Source organism: Pithys albifrons, chromosome 1, assembly GCF_047495875.1.
Source record: "Pithys albifrons albifrons isolate INPA30051 chromosome 1, PitAlb_v1, whole genome shotgun sequence".
NCBI classification, from domain to species: Eukaryota; Metazoa; Chordata; class Aves; order Passeriformes; family Thamnophilidae; genus Pithys; species Pithys albifrons.
Genome location: NC_092458.1, coordinates 85,034,651 through 85,054,720, shown reverse-complemented (window position 1 = coordinate 85,054,720; position 20,070 = coordinate 85,034,651). Strand labels below are relative to the sequence as shown.

General features: G+C 43.2%; 1 protein-coding gene across 3 annotated transcripts in view; it reads right to left on the bottom strand.

Moving 5' to 3' along the window:
- Window positions 1–20,070, bottom strand: part of LOC139672768 (alpha-2-macroglobulin-like) — a 38,592-nt gene that overhangs the window by 2,503 nt on the left and 16,019 nt on the right. Inside the window, exons 13-35 of one of the 3 annotated variants that reach the window (XM_071557302.1) lie at window positions 19,371–19,434; window positions 18,008–18,150; window positions 17,502–17,651; window positions 17,120–17,290; window positions 16,292–16,391; window positions 15,149–15,272; window positions 14,635–14,863; window positions 13,481–13,607; window positions 12,749–12,870; window positions 10,330–10,381; window positions 9,627–9,710; window positions 9,343–9,519; window positions 8,354–8,438; window positions 7,662–7,818; window positions 7,310–7,384; window positions 5,003–5,168; window positions 3,779–4,002; window positions 3,228–3,446; window positions 2,725–2,852; window positions 2,291–2,381; window positions 1,638–1,712; window positions 1,119–1,221; window positions 471–512 (exon numbers count right to left, since the gene is read on the bottom strand). In XM_071557302.1, the coding sequence (XP_071413403.1) occupies window positions 471–512; window positions 1,119–1,221; window positions 1,638–1,712; window positions 2,291–2,381; window positions 2,725–2,852; window positions 3,228–3,446; window positions 3,779–4,002; window positions 5,003–5,168; window positions 7,310–7,384; window positions 7,662–7,818; window positions 8,354–8,438; window positions 9,343–9,519; window positions 9,627–9,710; window positions 10,330–10,381; window positions 12,749–12,870; window positions 13,481–13,607; window positions 14,635–14,863; window positions 15,149–15,272; window positions 16,292–16,391; window positions 17,120–17,290; window positions 17,502–17,651; window positions 18,008–18,150; window positions 19,371–19,434 (2,908 nt within the window). The remainder of the gene's footprint in view (window positions 1–470; window positions 513–1,118; window positions 1,222–1,637; window positions 1,713–2,290; window positions 2,382–2,724; window positions 2,853–3,227; window positions 3,447–3,778; window positions 4,003–5,002; window positions 5,169–7,309; window positions 7,385–7,661; window positions 7,819–8,353; window positions 8,439–9,342; window positions 9,520–9,626; window positions 9,711–10,329; window positions 10,382–12,748; window positions 12,871–13,480; window positions 13,608–14,634; window positions 14,864–15,148; window positions 15,273–16,291; window positions 16,392–17,119; window positions 17,291–17,501; window positions 17,652–18,007; window positions 18,151–19,370; window positions 19,435–20,070) is intronic. The other 2 variants (XM_071557322.1, XM_071557312.1) reach the window with 2 other exon arrangements.

Here is a 20,070-nt window from a genome sequence, read left to right as displayed (position 1 = left end):
AAGACTCCATATCGTATGGGAGAAATATCCTTGGTCAGGGCCGTTTACAGAAGCTCCGACATTACCTGAGCTCCTAAGACAAACACATGTGGCCTTGCACTGCAGTGAGCCCCCTCAAAGATCACACTATCTCTGTCCTGACAGCTCAGACTCCAAACCAAGACAGAGGACTGACTGCCTAAGACCATGACACACACCTGCCTCCTTAGAGACATCCTTCCTGCTTGGGCAAGAGAAAGCTGAGTCAGAAGCAGCTCCAGATAGTAACTACCAAAGGCAAACTTGCCATCTTTTGGAAAATAACAACAGTGTAACTCCCATGCTCCAAGTTTATATGCAAGATCTGTGCCTGTAAACTGGGCAAATGTAATCCATATTCAAGCAGAAAGAGACAGGCATTGGCTGGAAGTCCAAAAATACAATGAAGAACATGTAAAGAACTGTGAAGCGAAGGGCTCTTAGTACCATACCTGTGGTGCAGGGAGCAGTGTACTCCTGTGTGGCAAACTCATCTGGAAATGGAAGGGAAGCAAGAGAGTGAACTGTCATGACCTTCAGCACTGCTGGCAGAGGGACAGGTGCCAAAGGGATGCTTTTCCCAGGCCCCATAGCAGGCTGCCGTCACCACCTCCAGCTTCCCCGCAGAGATCCCAGCTGGCATGGGGGGGAGCCCCAGTCATAGCCCTGTCTGGGGGCACGGGCAGCAAGGGAGAGCCACCCTGCCCAGGCAGCTCCAGCAGGTCTCCTCCCCAACGTGCCCAAGGGCTGCTCAGGCACCTTCTCCCAGCACACTGGGGTGACGTGGAGACAAAGAACTCTGTTGCTGCCACCCTGGCACAGCATCCAGGACAGCAGAGACCCAAGAAGCAGCAGGCACAGCTGGAAACACAGGCACAGCTGTGCTCTGGGGCTGGACCTCAACAAGAACCTGAATGAAGTTCCCCTGCAGCACCCACGGCTCTACCCTGGGCCCCTCTGCACTCAGAATGCTCAGGCAGTGCGGGGGTGGTGACATCCCAAACCAGGAGCAACTGCAGGTTCCTGCAGCTCCCGAGCCCCTCCATATATGTGCTGCTGCCCAGCCTTGCTCCCACAGGCACTACCATCCCTGCACTCACCTGTCTCATAGTAGTCATAGACCTTCACCTGGGCTGGCTTCAGGCCCTGCACAGGGATGTCCCGCTCCACCGTGAAGGAGAAGCTGAGGATCTCACTGCTCAGCTGGGGAAGGGAAGCAGTAGAGGTTCAGGGTAGCTCCACATTATCCCAGGCTCCCCTGTGCCTCCACATTGCCCCAGCACCTCTCACTGTCCCCTGCCACATGTGCCCTGGTCCTGGGGGGAAACAGGGGCTGTGTGCATGGCTGACGGGCAAGGGGAATCCCTGGGGCCTTTCCCCACACTGGGGGAAGCTCTGTTTGGTGATGTTACAGTGCCTGCTCTGTGGAGGGAAAGCCTGCTGAGGGCTGGGACAGACTTGTCTCCCATTAGACAGACAAGGACAGTGACAATGAGGTTTATGATCTGGTTTTGTAAGCCTAGAGATGGTTAACAATGCTCTCCATCACCAGTCATGCTGTTGCCAGTGTGCTACAGAGCTCACTCTGTGCCCCATGGCAGCCTTGGGTTAGTACTCACCTGCTCTATGTACACCAAAACATGGTTTGTGTTCATCTCTGTCCGCTGGATCTGGTGAAACCAGGTGTTTGAGAGCTGGAAAGAGGAGACAAAGAAGAGGTTGCTAACCTGATGGAAGTTAGTCAATCCTCCAAAGTTTCCTCACAACACTGGAATCTCACCAGGTTGGTGCTGAGAAGTAAAGCACAGGGAAATTAATTCCCAAAGGACTTGTCAAAAACTCTTGTATGAAGCCCCACACTCTAAGTCTTGCCCCAGTTCCCATTATCTCAAGGTCTTGTACCATCTTTGTACAAAAACAGAACAAAGGTCCAGCATTCTCTTAGCTGTTATCTCCCAAGGCTCCTGAGTCCCTTAAATTAGACCTGATGGTCTCCTTCCAGCTATCATTAACAAGGCAAAACACTACATATTATTTGAGTAACTACAAACAACCAAAAGTTATTCAGGAGTGGAAAGGTGATGCTGCTGCTGACATCCCTCATTCAACCCTACTTTAGAGCTGAGTGATGGAAGACCTAGAGTAAAAGGTAGACAGATCTAACAGGAGAGAAGATACCAGAAAAAGAATTAAATTCTCTTTTAAATAAGGAAAATGATGCCCCAGATTAAGGACAGGTATACTCTAAGGAATGCTTCACAAAACGTCCTACCTTCCTTACTGAGGACTTCAAGGGGATGAATCCCGACAGCATCTTCACATCAACAATCACCATGTTGGAGCTGTTGCGCTCCCCAGTGTAACTAAGGAAGCAAGCAACAAAGATTCAGTGCACATCAAGTCAAAGTGGGGCACACTTCCAGCTTAACCAGAGCACATGGCACCCCACCAAGTCCTGGCAGTCCAGCACCTTCTTCTCCAGATATGCCAGGTTCCCCTAGTCATCTATGCAGCCTCTCACAAGCCCAGCCCCAGGCTGCCCACACTGCCTCAGTACTGCAGGACTCAGCCCAGCTGCTTCTTGCCCACCTTCCCAGGAATTCACTGCACCTCCAGGGCTTCCAGATTGGCTCACACTGGGCACAACCAGACCTACTGTAGCTCCCATGGCTTGACAGGAAGACTCAGAGCAAAACACAGACTCACCTGACGTTTATGCCAATGTCATAAACCTTGTGAGCCTTGGAGTCCATACATGTCTCTGGGATTGTGTACACATGAAGCATGAAAGGTGCATCTTCCTGAGTGGGCTGCACGTTGTACCTCAGGCTTGTCTAAGGGATAGCCAGCAGCCATGAGTGAGCACGTGTGTGTGCATGTTCAGCACTGGAGGGAGGCGATCCTCTCCCCAGCCAGCCTCCCCACTTCTCCCATCCTCACAGCTCCTCCACACTGCACATCCTTCCCTCTTTCCTCCCACTCCTTCTCTTCCACATAACTCTGTTGCTGTCCTCTTCCCTTTACCCAAAGCCTTCCCTCCCACTTCTCCCCTCTCTCCTGTCCCTGCTGCTTCTGTCCCTTAACATATGGACTTGATAATCCTTCAGGTCTTTTCCAACCAAGATCATTCTACGACTCTGCCCTCTCCATGTCTCCTGCCTGGCAAGGGGCTCCCCTCCCAGAATGCCACCTGTCCCTATCACCCTCACCTGCAGGTAAACACATCCTTCACCAGACACCTCCACGTTGTACTCCCCTGGCACTCGGGGAAGGGTCACACGCTGGAGCAGCAGCCTGTTTGTGGGATCCACTTGGAAGTCTTGCTGGAAGTTGCCACCAGATGTCAGGGTCACTTTGGAAGCTGCCCCGCTCTTGGCATAGGTGGCAGCTCCATACAGGGACAAGGCTTGAAGAGCTACCACTGTGTCCTGAAAGAGACAGGTCCCAGCAGTGAGGAGGGTGAGTCCCACAGTCTGCCCTTTCTGTTGGCACCACCCAATCCATCCTTCACTTTCTCCAGTGTTAAGCAGAAAAGACAGAGGGAAAGACCCTCTTTTGCATGTTCCTGTTCCCTTCCCAGACACACTACCTGACATACTTGCCTCTAGCCTCTCGAGTACTCGGCAACCATTGTGGGTACTGCACGGATATATGCAGTTCCTGCCTTCCTGGCAAACCTTACCGTGCTCCCAACCTGTCTCTCTGACATGTCCAGTCTTCTGAGACTGATGTGTGAGGTTGCAGGAGCCAAACAGCTCACCTGGGTGGAGGAGAAGCCTCCATTGGAATTCTGCTGACCACTGATCCACTTTGCAATGAGAGATGCAAATGACAGCTCCTCCTGGGTAGGTGCTGGCCTCGAGGTGAGGTAAGCAAGGAGCACATAGGCTGTCATCTCCACTTCAGCAGAGGGAGCTCGGTAGCGATAATATGGGAGATCAACCTCTGGCTCTTTCCCAGGCCGCTGCCAATGAACAGACCCATCTTCACAGGAGGCAGGGAGCATGGAGACAAGACAACAAGCAATTACTACTAGTCATTGCAAGCGAGTTCTTGATCTGTTGCTGTTCCAGTTGGGAGAATGGAGCCTTCAGGATGCATCTGTCATGCAGGATGAGGTGGGAAGGCTTAGGTTGACACATTTCAAAGGTTTACAACTAATATGAGACTGCTGAGCCTCAGGCCTAGACACTACTTTGTTTAGATTCCAGATGCACATAGACACTCAGGGGCTTGGGCATGTTGAGGAACCAGAGACCTAAGGAGGATGCCAGTCTTTCCCTTTTGGAGCAGAGATGCTGGGGTCAGGGAGTGACAGGATCTTGGAGGCAAAACAGCCCAAAGAATGTGACCAGGGCTTGAGAGTCAGCTGGAGTTGGAGAAGGCAAAATGTGTGGGGAATACGTCCTTCACAACCATGTTACCCAACACTTGAGCAAGCCCGCTGTCTGGTCTGATTAACCAGAATGCTCCCAAACCATTACATGAATTCCTAGAAGACTCAGAGCTAATGCTGTTGTCTCTCAATGACCTGTATGTTCATTTTCTATCTCAGCACATCCAGCACTTCTCTGATTTACATGCCTCGTACTGTGCAAGGTCAGCTTTGTTCTATGCTGAGCCCATGCCCTCAAAAGAAGGAGTGCCCATAAACATTGCTAAGCCTTTGCTAAGCAGTCCCTAGTGTGGCAAGAGGAGTGGACTGAGCAGAGATGTCAGCAGATCTATTCTTTCATTCAGCACCAAGGGGATGGTGCTTGGTGCTTCCTGGTGAAGTCCCTCAGAGCTGAGATGCAGGACTTGGTATTGACAGGGAGTTCTCAGAAAGGTAATCCCTTCACACAAATCCTTCCTCTCCCTCCAGCTTTCTACATCCACAGAAAGCCAGGTCCTACATTAACAATTGATCCCCCAACATAAGCCATTTTATCAAGGGAAGATATAAGGCCTATGAAAAGAGAGATGTCCCACCAGGAGCACTCACCCTTTTTCACGGCTTCCTTTTCAAGTGAGTCAAGCAATGCCTTCCGCCTGTCCATCTTCCCTGCCAGGGCAAAGGCATATGCTAGCAGAGCCTTGGTGTACACGTGGTTTTCTTTCTGATCTGCTGCTGTTTCCAGGCAGAATAGAGCATTCCGCACCACTGAGTGCTGGGAGGAGAGAGAAACTGAGCTGGAGTAGCCAGAAATCCCACAGAGGCCCATCTTAGAACAGCAGGAATCGGATTGTAACTATAGACCCTTGGTATCCCCACGTTCTGCTCTGAGAAATATTGTACCATTGTGTATCCCTTGCCTTCCAGGTCCCATAATCCCTAACAGAAATGGGCAGCCAAAGGCTGCTCTTTGTTTGTATGAACTTTATTGTGTCTTGTTAATGTTTTTTTTTTCCCAGTTTGATTTAAAGACTGAGTGGCAGGGCTCTGATTCTTCTGCCTTGAAAGGAATGACTTCCTTTCTGTAGATGTACTGAATAGTTGCCTTCCTGCTCCAGTTATCTCCCTGAGACTCTTGTGTGCTTCCATCCTTTGCTCTGTCCTTTTCTTTTTATTCTTTATTTTCTCTTTTCTAGGGTCTTCTGAAAAAAACAAATTCTGCTGGAAGCTGCTAATGTAGATTCTTGTTCGGCGGGAAACTATTTCTGCATAAAACAGATTATTTTTTGTGTTTTCTAGAACATTTCTTGTGAGATGTTAACTTAAACAATGTGTGTCTTTTTGAAGCCAGAATCTCAAGTATGGTTTATGACTGCAATCTAAAATGTAACTCCTTTATATAGTGTTAAGTAATGGACTAACACATGCTGTGACTCCATGATCTTTCAGCAAGACACATGACTATTCCTCACTTGTGACAGAAAATCTGCTATAATATTGAAACAATAACACTGCAGGGAGAGCATGTCATAATCTGAATCCTCACAGCTTAATCAATGGTCTAGAAGAAAAGACTTGTTTTTTAGTGGCTTTGTACTTTGCTGTCACTGTGCGTCTACTGGAAGATGAAATTTTTGTGGTCATTTTTGGAGAAGCAATTCAGCTTTTTCTAAGGAAGCGAGGAATAAAACCAAAATTGGTTGTGTCTATGCCTTAATTAAGGTTTTCCATGCTAACTACTATTTATATAAGATAAGTGTTGGGGAAGAGTTCAGTCTAATGACAGGATGTGGCAGTAGACACACATATTCAGGACAGTGCTAATAAGATTGTTATGAGGATTTAATAAAGTTTATTTTACTTATAGAAACACTGTATGATTACCAATAGCCTTAGTGACTTAAGGGCTGTGTTAAACATAGGAGTTCATGCAGTTTAACTTGAAATGCATCCAAATCTCACTCAAATTCTGACAAACCCCTTCTTTCACATTCAGAGGCAGTTTTAGACTCAGACAGGGAGTTGAAAAACATCCTTGTTATGCACTACAGTTCTGCCTGAGAGCTTGGCTTCTAAATACAACACATACCAAAGAAAGAACACTTCCTGGTGAAGTTAAAGGCATCTGTGTCACCCTACTGACAAAATAATGCCTTCTGTTGGTTCTTGATACACAGGAAAAAATTTGGAATACAGAAGAATCCCTACTACATTTGGAGGACAGGGATTACAGCCACCTAACAACCACTCGGGCTCAGCTGCCCATCTACTGCAATTCATATCCCAGTTTTACCTGCACCACAACCTTGTCTCAAAGTGAGGGAATCAGAATCACCAAACCCATAATGTTCTTAAATAGGCCTCAGGTTTTTCACAGAGTGACATTATGGTATTCCCTATAGGTATGCTTTATTACCTACAGGGATACCTTATTCTTCAATCATTAAGGTGGGGGATTTCCCATAAAACAATCTAGAGGAGGCAGAGAAAATAAGAACAAGTCCCTGAATGTGCCACCCTTTTTTGCAGACCTATGCTGTTGTGTCTGCACAATAGGCCCAAAAGTGGTTCAACAGGAAAAAAAGGGAATTTTTGTAGGTGTAGAAAACCTATTTGGCTCATTCCAGAGAGTCAAATATTATTTAACTCACTGTTAATCCAAGCTGTACGGAGCAAATTCATTATTTTGCACAAAAGAACCCAGAAAAATATTAAGTGAAATGTTTACATGGGAAACAGGACTGCACAGGGGAGGAAAATGGAGGAAAACTGTTAGTTCGATTTAGGCTTAAACAGAAAGACTATTCAGACAGGATTTCTTCTTTCAAAAGGTAAAGGGACCTGATAATCTCAGTGGGGAGGAACACTGGTAGGATAGGTTAGTTCTGTAGCTCAGGTTGGGATGTGGACACGTACAGTTACAGGCAGAGGGATCTCCAGCAATGCAATTGTGATATAGGCTGTCAGAGTGATCTCATCATTCACTCCACCCTGCAGGGAAACACAAAAGTAGTTGTTGATGTCACACAGCACCACAGGCTTCTCCCTGCAATAAATTTGTACATCCTGCAGTGACAAATTCTTCCTGGTCTCCTTCTCATGGTAAGCCCTTCAGAGGATGCTGTTGACTTCTTCCTGCTTCTGTGATAGCTCCCCACTCCTCCCCAGCTCCCAAGTGCTGAAATAGCTCTGCTGATCCCAGAGGGACTTAGGGGTCAAGTTCCAGCCTGACAAAGCCCACGTGGAGCCAACCACGCAGACATGTTACCTTCATAGCATTGTTCAGGAGAGTCCCAGAACTGCGGAAACATCCATTCTCCTTCTGCTTTTGAGTAAGCCAGACCAAAGCATCCTGGATGTGCTTCTCATCTATGAAGATGTGAGGCCGTGCCTGGGCAAAGGACTTGAGGACAAAGGCTGTGAGCCTGAAAGTGATAGAGGGAACCAAGTCACCCGAGCAGACCCTGTATCCCTTATATCCATAAGGCATCACTGTTCTGGAGGAAATCAGTAAAAGCTACAGGACTTGATCACAGCGAGCTGGTTGGAAACTGTGAGACAGCTTGACAACTCAGTGAGACAGGTACCAATGCTAAATGGAGCCTACTATTCAAAGCCCTGAGCGCTGCAGGTAGTTGGGTAATGGCACTCTGGGGATTCATCAGCATCTTCTGCTAACAAGAACAAGCTATGTCATCTTCCAGGTGACCCTCACCTGAGCTGAAGAAGGGTGTCAGAGGAGGTAAGTAGCTATCAGTGCACCATTGCAAACCTAAAATGCACCTCCCTTAACATCCTCGCCTACACCATTATCTCATATGATTATTCTATGATGCCATGATTATAACTTATCTCCAACTCATTTCAACCTCCACAATGACCACAAGAGTACAAGAGAACCCTGAGGAAAGGGAGGGGATGAAAAGCAGTAATGAAAAAACAGTGGTACTGAAGTCTCACCAGGTATTTCCAACTTGCCCATAACGTGGCCCAAAGGTACTATAAGACCCATCCCAGTGTTTGTACTTCAATTGCCTTTGGTATCCTGAAATGGAGAGGGAAAAAATATTTCAGTTGCCACGGTACTTTTAAAGGAGCCATGCAAAGGAAATGTAGGAAACATGAGACGTAGTGTTCCCCTTCACTAATGGTACAAGTGTGAGCTATGATGCTCAGTATTACAAAGGAAATGCAGGCAAACCCACAGCTCTGAGTATCTCCATTTTTGTCCTCTTCCTCTCTCCTAAAACACCTGGGAAACTAGGTGTCTGTGGTTATTGCTGTTCTCTGCCCTAGAGTTGATGAGGAGAGGTAAATGCATCTTAGACTTGAGAGGAATGGGAGAATGGTTTCCAGAGGAGAACTGATAAAAACTGTGGGCCCTGCATGGGAGAGGGATGCAGAAAACAGGGTAATTTCCACTGGAGGAAGTGCAAGTTTCCTGCAAGAATAACTGAATCAAAACAGCCTCTTTCTAATCAACATATACCCAGGGCGTGCATATGTACCAATGTTACATCTGCCAACGTGCCCTTGCTAACATGTTCAATTGCTGCACCAGTCAAAGGTGAGCAATACTTTCTAAATCTCAGATCTAAGGAGGGTTCGAGACCTACATAAGCAGCTGCCATGATTAATAGTTATAGTCTGATTTATGTATTTCACATAACCTTTTTCTTAAGGAGACAAATCTCGAGTTATTGTCAGACTTTGACTTTTTCTGTGTTCCTGTTTGGATGCTGTTGTCTCTCACCCTGTACTTCCCCTTGGAACATAGGATTCTTTCTTACAGATATTGTATTATATACACCTAACCTACCAATATCATGTTCCTTTTTAGAGACAGCCTCGATCAGATCATATATGACAGTAGGTAAGGACCAATAGTGTCCTTACCAGTTGCCAAGGGAAGGGATGAACAGAAAAGCAAAAGCCATGTCCCATCTCACCGCTCACTAAGTATCCAACGGCTTTGGATTTCACCTCCTCACTCAGCTGTCCTGTCTTATTCAGATAGTCCAGAACATAGATGTTGGGTGCAAACAGGACCATGTTCTGCTCTCCACAGCCAAATGGCATCTGGAGGAGCTGGTGCAGGTTCTGCGTGGCAGTGCCCATGATGTCTCCTGGGGAACAGGACAATATACAGTGTAAATTAGCCACTGGACTGAGCACAGCCTGAAATGGCAGTGTTTCAAAGTAGCATGTGACATTTTAAGGGTACTTCACTTACCTAGCACTGAGAAATATGCTCTGGCTGAGCCATCGACCACAATTTCTGGGAGAACCAAGGAGACTTTCTCTGATATGGACTTTTCTGAGATAAAAGAATCAAATTAATTGGGTTACAATTCCAGATATAGCTATATGCATGGGTAGCAGCTATCTCCTGAGCAGGGTTTTTCTGCCTTCAACAAATCTATTCATCTGTAATTTTGCTGATGAAGCTTCCCATCCTGCAAATTTTCTGTTGGGCCTTCAATACCCGCACATACAGACTGTCATGGACATCTAGATAACAATATCACCTGGCCTTGACTGACAAATACACTTTCCAGCCTATTTTTCTGGCCTATTCTGCTTTGGTGGGCAGACCTGTCTCACTGCAAAGTCTGGTTTGTGATTTTAGACCTGTTGAATGAAAGTCATTAGCGATAACCTTATTAAATCCCAAATATTCTCTCCCTGCAGGGACCTGGCCAGCCTCAGTTCCTAAGAGATCAGCTTCTGACTCTGTAATTGTAGACACTATTACATCCTTAGCACTCCTCCTCTAGGAAGAACTGATTTCACTGACAGTTGGACATACATCTAGCTTGTTTAATTTTTTTAGATTCCTACACCTTTCTTCTCAGAGTGGAACATGCACAAACCTTTTCTTCTCTCTTTGTCTTTAGTCTCTACCACAGCAAAGATAGAGATCCAATGGCTCTTACCAGATGCACAGAGCACAGAGTTGTACGTAGTTTCCACTTCGGTCCCTTCCGGCTTGGGGAAAAGGGCAAGAAGAAAAAGCAAGAAATAAGAGGCAACAGCAACAACAAAAAGGAAGACATAACAAAAGGGAAACTAAAAGGGATGTTTTGGAAATTGCTTCCGAAGTTTTCTCCTCCATGTGCTAAACTGAGGATAATTGAGGACTACAACATACTGGCTAATTACAAGTATGAAATGTAGTACATCTTCTTTCCTTTCTTACTACTGAGAGAGGCCCTGCAGCTTCACAGGTTATGATGCAGATAGAATGTAAGGTGCAGTTACCAACACTGCCACACAACCCTCTCTTCCAAAGTGCTACCCATCGTGGCCCAGTCTAGCTGTGGTGATGGCTGAGTGCCTGGGACATTGGCAGGATATGTATGTAAGGACTTTTGCAGGTGGTAACTAGAGCACTCCAATGCACCCATATGTCTTACAACAACAAAAATTTAAATACATGGCATAGGCAACTGGCACTTCTATCCTGCTGTTTCAAAAACTCCTAGCCTAGTTTTTGAAGTCAGAAAAAAATCCCTCTTTTCTGTTGAGATAGGTGAAAACATTTTGCCAAAAACTCAGGAATCAAATGTTTACTAGAAAACATTTTTTGTTAGAATTTGTTTTAGGGAGATTCCTGCATCAATTTTTAACCTCCAAATAGGAGAATTCCCATTGCTTCATTACTAGTTTCCAGCTTTTGCCAGTTGAAATTTTTTTCCGGCATGTAAACAATGGCGTTATTGTCTTTACCTTCTCACACAGTTAAAATCATTGTCTCTCATTCTTCAATATGAAAAGACAGAAAAGTATTAAAAGAGTAGAAAAAAGCCCCCAAAATGAAAAAGCTTTTTGGATAAACTCTGACAGAACTAAATGCTTCAGTTTTAAAAGGCAGCTTCTTCTTTGTTTCAGTATGTCATTCTGATATGCAGCTAAATGAGAAATCCATTGTTTTGCTTGATTTTGAACATTTCAACCGGAAATTAAAACATACACTAATTATTTGAAAGATTTTTCTTTCCAGATGAGAAATTCCTAGGTGAAAAAACATCCTGTTTCCCAAAGAGTGCTCAGCAAAGCTTGGTTTCTGAAGGGGCAAGAGGATGCCCCAGGGCCTTTGGCACACTGTCTTCTCTCTGTCTGGGGTGCACTGTCTGCTGTAGGGAATATTATCATTCATATGTTTGTGTCAATGCAGTTTCACCCCAAGCATGTTACACTGTATCTACCCCTCCTAATTATTTGTTCAGCCTTGGATGTTAATCTCTGACTCCATCCAGGCAGGGATTTCTTTAGATTAATTATCCCATTACAAAAACAGGATAAGCTGAGCAATGTCTCAGACAACCTGACAGAAGTATCTTTAATGCTCGTTCAGTAATTTTCATTCCCCTGCCATCTGGGAGAAAAGACTTTACAGTGCTGATCTTCTAATATCTTCAAAGAAAAAATAAACAGTCTTTTTTCTGAAGGCATATATGAAATTAGGAAATTTTCCTGAAATGTTAAGCAGTTATTCTTGCATTATACATACAAATCCATTTGTAAGTAATTAAAAACAAAGTGCCTAGTAGATAGGATTGTTGTTCCATCATTACCTGCAGCTTAGCAAAACATTTTCTGAAGTTACATGAATTTTAGCTCTGCCTTACTGAAAACCAGCATGTCTGCAATGTAAGGAGGCATTACTGTCATATAGATTTCACTATACAACAAGCTAGCACTCTTTGTTTGCTAATAGCTTCACAGAGAGTCTTATACTGTGGATTAATTTTATGACTGGCAATTTATCATGTGAAAAGCTGAGTTTTTATCATCACAAAACACTGCTTAAGAAAAAAATGCACAAAAGAATGAAAAATAAAAGGTTAGTTACACTGTTTTGAACATTCTTAGAACTGTAATAAAACCATTTCAAAACAGTGATGGTAGTTTTGTTTAGAAATATTTGTAGATTGTGGTGACTGTTTCATATTCCAGAGTACCAGCCATGTACTGGAGGAGAAGTATCAGGTTTCTGGCTAGTGTTCCATTTACAATCTATCCCTGTGATTTATTACAGGTAAACCCACTGAGTTCTCATTTATCTCTGATATGATGTGTCTTGGAAAAACCTGTCATTATTGCCTGCCTTACTATTTCTATCCCACTGTGTAATGTAAAACCCTGCTTGTACTATGAGATGGCAACATAATGAATTATGGGCTTTATTGGCCTATGTTAGATTTATCAATGCGTCTTTTATAAAAGCATGAAGAAGTTCCACAAGGCATTATTGCTGCTCTCATGGCTAAAACAGAAAATCTTTATTGTACAGCATGTGCTGCTGTTGCTATTGCTACTTTTCTGTACCACCAAAATTAGCAGTCCACATACCTCCACCAGCAGCTGTCTGATGACGGTGTCCTTCCTCCCTTTCTCAGGGGTCTCCACAACCACATTCCCGCAGGGCTGCTGGTTCTTTAGGGCCTCAGTGCTCACCAAGAACTCCACCTGTCCTGGAGGAAAGAGGGGCCAGTCAGCCCTGCCAGGCAGAGCCATGGAAATGTGGGTTTGTGCTTGTGCTGGGCACTGTCTGATGCATTACAGAGAAGATTTTCCAACAAGAGAACTAAATTTGAGACTGTTTTATCTTAATCCAGATGCAGCATTCCAGGCCACCTTCTTTGTGATGGCTATCCAAGCAGATGTTAGTCCATCAGCAAAAAGAGTAGTGATGGAACAGGTCTTGTAAATCAAGTCATGTTGTTCTGGGAGGCTTCACAGAAAGCAAGTTTTGATTAAAAAAATTTCACATCCAGACATATTAAGCCAAGACATTCTTAGCTTCACATCTGGAATGTCTGAGTGCTTTGCATGCATTAAGGGATTTTGTGCTTTCTGTTTAAATACTAGAAAAGTAATGGCCTGTAACTCTTATATGGTTTGTTTAGGATCTGGAAACACTACACCTAGTGTAGTGTCTCAGCCTCAGGGCTGGACTTGTCCCTTCTGACATAGAGAAGATCCTTCCAAGCAGATTTGGAGTCACCTAGCTCCCCACACCAAAGATCTGATGTCATACACAAATATCTGACCTCAGAATCTTCTTGTTGTCCACCCTCTTACCTAGAGATCTTGGCGTTACTGCCCAAGCCACAGTTATTCTTTCATTCACGCAGATGCAATAGGATTCTTCCTGTTTCTCTACTGGTATAGCCAGGAAATGAGTAGATTCAGCCAGAGACACACTGACCTGCAGGTTGTATGGACAGGTGTCATGAACTTTGGACTTGCAGAGAAGCTGGAGTTATTGGAGACAATGCAGGACATGGAAATGGGTAGTGGAGCTGGGTATATTCTGGGACTGAGAACCTTATGGATCTTGCAGAGCAAGAACTGCCTCATAAAAGGGGAATTGACTGAGATGTGTGCAATTGTAAGAGATAGGGTAGATAAGTATAGAGAACAGGATCTTTGGAAAGGAGATCAATTCTGGGAAAATGAATAGCACAGACCAGTTGAGCCATGAATTAAAGATCCCCCTCAGAGTTAGTTAGGTGATGAGATAAAACACTAGCAGTGAGAAAGCTAGCAAGGGGACAAGGAAAAGTTGAATAAGGAACCTGAAAATAGCAAACAAAACAGGAAAGGTGGGAAATAAATGAGACTGCATTGGAAGGACTGGATTAGAGTCCTCCTTGTCTCAGCTTCATTCCTTTAAAAAATAAAAATCTGTATTTATGCAAAACTGAGCAAAGGTGGTTGAGATTTCATACTAACCACTTTCCAAATTCTCTCTTGTCTTTTTAATTGGTGAAAAAAAGCAGATTAAGAATGGTGAAGCTATATAGCTCTGCTGTGTCTTAGGGAAACTGCAAATTCCAGCAAATCCCCTGTGATATTTTGTGAGATGAGACTAAAGGCTGAACACAGGTATCCATCCTGGTGAACCTGGAGCTTCCACGTGGGTATGTAATGATGCTGTGGTCTGTGAATAATCCAAGTCTCATTTTTCTATAGGACAATGACATAAATTTGTAATGACAAGGCTGGAGGTCTCAGCAGCAGTGCTTTAAGTTCTGAATCTAATGCAGATTTTAAAACTTTGGCAAGAAAACACACTCTCTTTTCATTGAATACCACAAGGATTCCCACGTATGCATACCTACATGAAATAATAGTTAAAGATCAGTCATCTGGCTTGGGAAACCATGCTCTAAGTGATCCACTGTAGTCTTTCATAAGCTGTTAGACTGAGCGAAGTTGTGAGTGTCTCTTACCCTGATGCAGGCAGTCAGATAGTTGAAAACAGTGGCTTTCAGCATGAAGGACTCCCCACGCACTACAGAGTAGGGCATGGTGAGCTCGACAAAGAAGGGCTGGAAGGCCCTGAGGGACACTGTCTGGGACAGGCCAAAGCCTGTGTCTGCTGATGTGCAGAATGCATTGGCTTTCCACTCGGTGATGGTGTCAGGGATGGTCACATCTAGATCAGCATTTCCCTCAGAGCTGGTGAGGGACAGAGAAGAAGATTTTAGTTATATTCTGGTGATCATCTATGTTCTTCTCAGCCTACTGAACAATATATGCTGACAGCAAACTTCAAACGAGCTGTGTTACGGGCACTGGCTTTTGCATGTTCCCCCAAGGCACCCTATACTTAGTCACTTTAGAAAATCCCTCTATCTACTAGAAATACCCCTCTCACTGAAGCATTGATATTTCCATCAAGGCTTTAACCTATGCCAAGGTTTTGGCCTAGTGACCACACTCTACATTCCCTTAGACACTTACTTCACTGAAATTATGTCCCAGATCCATGTCTCAGGGAAGTATTTCCGGACAGTCTCCACAGTATCGCCATTAGCCATACCTTCTATGTCGTATGCCAAATCTTCAAGCAGATTCATTGCAGTGACTAGGAAATTTTTCAAGGACAGGGAGAAAGGAAAAGACATGTCAAACTCCAATCTAATTCAAAAAGATACTCTTCTTCCAAGTGTAGTTATTTTTAGGTAAAATTTTAAAATTGAAAGAACAGCTTTGAAATCTTGGCCACTGGAAATAATTTCATTTCTCTGTTGCCATCTCTGTTTTAATTTTTCCTAATGTTGCTGGTTTTCTTACAGAGATTGGATGGAGCTGAGCATTCTTCCCCTACTGCCAACAAACCAGTGCCAAAAGAACCATGTATGATGATGCTATTGAGGGTATATTTCTACTGCAATACAGAATCAAACACAAACTTACTGTCTCCAGATATTACTGTGGCAGATAGAAGAACTGATTGAGTTTATACATGACCAGAAACAGAAGCCACATTTAGCCCTTCATTTAGGATTTTTTTTTAAATGAATATGGGTCTTTACATATTTGGCCATTAGCAAATAAACAGGAAGATGCTTTCTCAAAGTGTAGCATACTCTCCAGCCCCTTACAGTCATGCGAGTGGGAGACCTGGAAACAGAACAAAATTTCTCAGCCCACAGAGGTAAAATATCAATCACTTGTCTTGGCCTGCTTTTACCATAGTTGTTCCTCTAGCTATGGCTAGAATGTGGCTGTCTGGAAGCAGATGCTCCTTTTTTTTAGGTTTCCATAGTTGGACTCAGGTCTAATGGAGAAAAAAAGCCACTACTTTGTGCTGAAAGACTCTTTTAGTGCCTACAAGATCTCTGCAGTAGGGGCTGGCATGGGAGTCACCAAGCACACGCAGGTCTAGCCAGACACATCTATCTAGCTGGGAAGGTACAAGCAGAGGTGGATCAGTTTCATATTTCAGTACTGACTCCAGAAGGGATTGATCCTGTTAGGTCAGCATATCTGAACAGAATCAGATCTGCCTGGTGTAATTAATATTTAAAGATGTAAAGGGAAGGAAAGAAGCAAGTTGGTAAATTTTAGGAAGTTGTGTGGGAGGTGAAATCAAGAAGGTACTAGAACCACTGTAACTCCTTTCCATCATGTGTCCTGGGTAATGCTGGCAGACTTCAGGCTTATGGATCTTGCTGCTAGTGAAGACTTTTAATCCCAGTTCCTAGTAAACAAAGAGAAAGAAGAACAAAACATGTAGAAAACTCCAGTTTGAAAATAACCTTTATTTAATATGTCAAGAATAAGTCTACTTAAATCTGGTATTGATCAGAATAACAAAGGTTTGTATATAAATTCCAGACAGACAGGTTCAACCCAAATGTTGAGGCTCTATCATGTTACACTCATACTAAAGCTAAATCTTGGCATGATGAGATGGAAAACTAAGGTCATAGGTCTACCTTGGGCGCAGCTATCTGGGTGAAAATGGCATGTGTGAAACACGTTGGATTGAGGGGACCCAAAAAGTCTTGTGCAGGACACTTTAGACGGATATAAGTGGATTTGTGGGCTATCAAAATAACTGCCACTTTATTAAAGACCTATTTAAACCAGAGAGAGAAAACATGAATGAATGAGGAAGAGTTTCTAATATTGTGGCACTAGAAGTAATTTCTCAGGACTGACTCCTTACTCAATCCCATTAGCAGGTGTCCCTACTAACAGTGAGATCTTCCAAAATTTCAATGGTTCAGAGAAACACTCAGGTACCAGTGATAGGCTAAGTAGTTCAGGCCTGGGCTTAGTCGTTCTCTTGCATACAAAAGTTAGCAAGTTTACAGCAAATGAGCTTTTTTTTTTCATTAAAAAGCCCTTGAAGACAGGTGAGAAGAGGCGAGAAGACTGAATTCCAAAAAGAAACAAAAATAAAAATGAAAGGCTGGTGTTTACCTTGAGAATGTCATAGGCATCACCTTCTCCATCAGGAGAAACGGGTATGTAGACAAATCCATTTAATAACATATTGTCAAGTGACACACAAGGGTTTACATTGTCTTCTTCCAGGTAGTACTCCTTGAAGCTATATCCCCGGATTTCTTTCAGTGGAAGAAGATCATACACCTAGGTAAATGCAAAAAACCAGGGAAAATGTTGCAGGTCAGCACTTAAAGGTACAGGCACTACCTAATAGCTCATTGATAATTCACAGCTTCTAAACAGCAAGTGCAATAAATGCACCTGTAAAAATACACAGCCCCATGTCTATAGTGCTGTTAATAGTTGTTTGGGTGGTTCTTGTACTTGCTCATCACCATAGGTAGCCAAGACTTACAGAACTGGGAGAGAGCTCATTTTCAGGCTTCATAAGGAGAACACTCTTGTCTACAGCACGAAGGGCACACAGGGACTTTGGAGTGGTATGGAGTTTCAGGTGTGTGTTGGAGGTAGGAAGACCTTCCTTGGGTACAAAATTCAATCTCACCTGCAAATTCAAAAAGAAGTTCAAGCAGCCACATTTCCAGACACTGTTACATGATATCGTACTGATGCTTCTAGCCTTGTGAATTGAGCTCTGCTACTGTCTTGCAATTATCCTAGTATTTACTCAGCTTTGATCAATGTAATTAATAAAAAAGAGTGATTATCTTTTTTTATTCTGTCTTGCTCCACTTTTTATAGTTATAGCTTTGTAACTTATTCTGGTCACCAATCCTCAGCCAGTATCTAGTCAGATCATTTAATGAGCCCATTGTGAATTCTGCCTTCGTTCTGGAACTCATAACTGAACTACTGGTCACAAGACAAACATGGGTTGCATAAACTGTGACATATACTCACTTTATTGGGGAGGCAACTTTCAACCTGGAAATCTGCAGAACTGGCAATGACTTCCCCACTAGGTGAAGTGGTATAAACAAGCATTCGTGCCAGGGGAGCAATTGCTGCCTCAACAGAGAGAGTCAGTTGAAATGTCCCATGAGCTAACAGAGAGAAAAAAGGCTAATCAACACACAGAAAGTCACAGTATATGCATTTGCCTTCCCTAGATAAAAACGTCAAGTTCACTCATGCTGAACATTTTTGGTTAGCAGGGACAGGAATATTGATATGTGGCTTAAGTCTACGGCTGCTGCTGAAGACAGCTGCATTCCAAGAGTGATCATGAATAGCCAAATGAGATGAGTTTGGAAAACTTCTAGATTCTCCCCAGTTAACATCTGGCATAATTTCTAGATGTTGCCAAGCACTTTTCCCCTCAAGCTCCAAGACCTACCAAAAACAGATACGGGGAAAAAAGATAACAGACTGTTGTAAAGAGAGGCAGCAGTCAAGGCTGCAGAGTGGCTGAAAGAATAACTGGTAAAGTTACTGCTAAGCAAGCATTTAGCTGGAACACCAAACTCTTCATCCAAGCACAGTAGAAAATGCCTCTCTGTGTTGTAGAACTCTTTCTATATGGGCTGGAGCTTTATGTCACAATCCGGACAAGATGACAGAACATCTCTTGATATTAGTCAGGGTGTTAGTTTTGTCACTGCTACTAGTGAGGATGCAGAACATTTTACAAACATACAGCACTCAAGATCTTCTACTTCCATATATTATTTATACCCAGTGCAATGCAAATCCTCCTCATAGACTTACAGAATATCTGAGTCTTACTGTCAAAAGACATTTAAAGTCGCATAACAGCCAGTCTCAGTTATTGAAATGTGTAACACTTGAACATTTTTATGAATAAAATTAAATGTATTGGTTAGATTATAGGTATGTGCATGTTTGCATACTTACAAGACAAAAATAACACAAAAAAAAAGGAGGAAAGAGAGAGTAAGGAAAGGAGGCACACTCTTTCTGTTCATTGTACATTTGAGTCTCATAACACCAGTAAGCATCCAAAGTTGGAAAAGGGCAGAGGGGTCATCAGAAAGTGCTGGTTTTAGAAAATGGCCAAAATATTATGCTTAATTTTTTGTTGCATTTTCAACTGTTTTATCATTAAAAAGAAAATAGTACCTGATAGAATTCAGAGAAAACAAAACTAACCCAAGCTACTTCATCTAGAAAGATCTAATTTTGAAAATTCAAACATTAAATTTAATGTTTTAATTAAAAGTTGAATTAAATGTTTGAATTGATCTACATCCCCTCTATCCCAAAATTATCATCAGAAATGCTAAAAATATATAGTTCTGCTCACCATCTCCAGGATTCACAATCAGATCATGGGTGTCTGCTAATATAATTCCTCCCTTGGCCATCACCTATGTGACAGAGAAACCTTCATGTAATTGTTGTTACTGGTGTTGAAAGGAAGGAAAAGGAACATTTACTGGGTTATCTGTAGATTGTGGTATAAACAGCATTGCCAATAGTGAGTAACATTAAGAAGGTATTAAGCAAGTGCCAGACTAGAATTCACTGGGTCTTTGGAGACAGAAATATTCACTCCTAAGAGGACCAGTGTTTCCTCATTGATCTGACATGTCTTTGCTTTTGTACATATTGTCTATATAGATTCAGAATTGAATGCATTTTACCTCTGACCCCACATAAGTTTGAGGGTCATATGCACATTTCTAATTATTTGGAACAGACTGAAGGTCAGAAATTCTTCTAATTCCATTCTCAGTTGCATTGTGAAACAGTCTGAAGAAAAATTTAATCAGAATTAGTTTCATAACTTTACAGAGTTGAGACAGAAGAGCACAGGCTCCAAATAATAAAAGCTTGAATAAGGTACCTGAATTCAGGCAGTAAGCAACAGCCTGCTACCTGTAACTTCTTCATTTCTAGAAAAGGATTCCTTTTTCACAGTCAAAAAATGCATTTTATACAGTTACTTTCCATGTGTAATATATATTCCATAACACTATATTTCAGTTTCAAAATGTGAGACC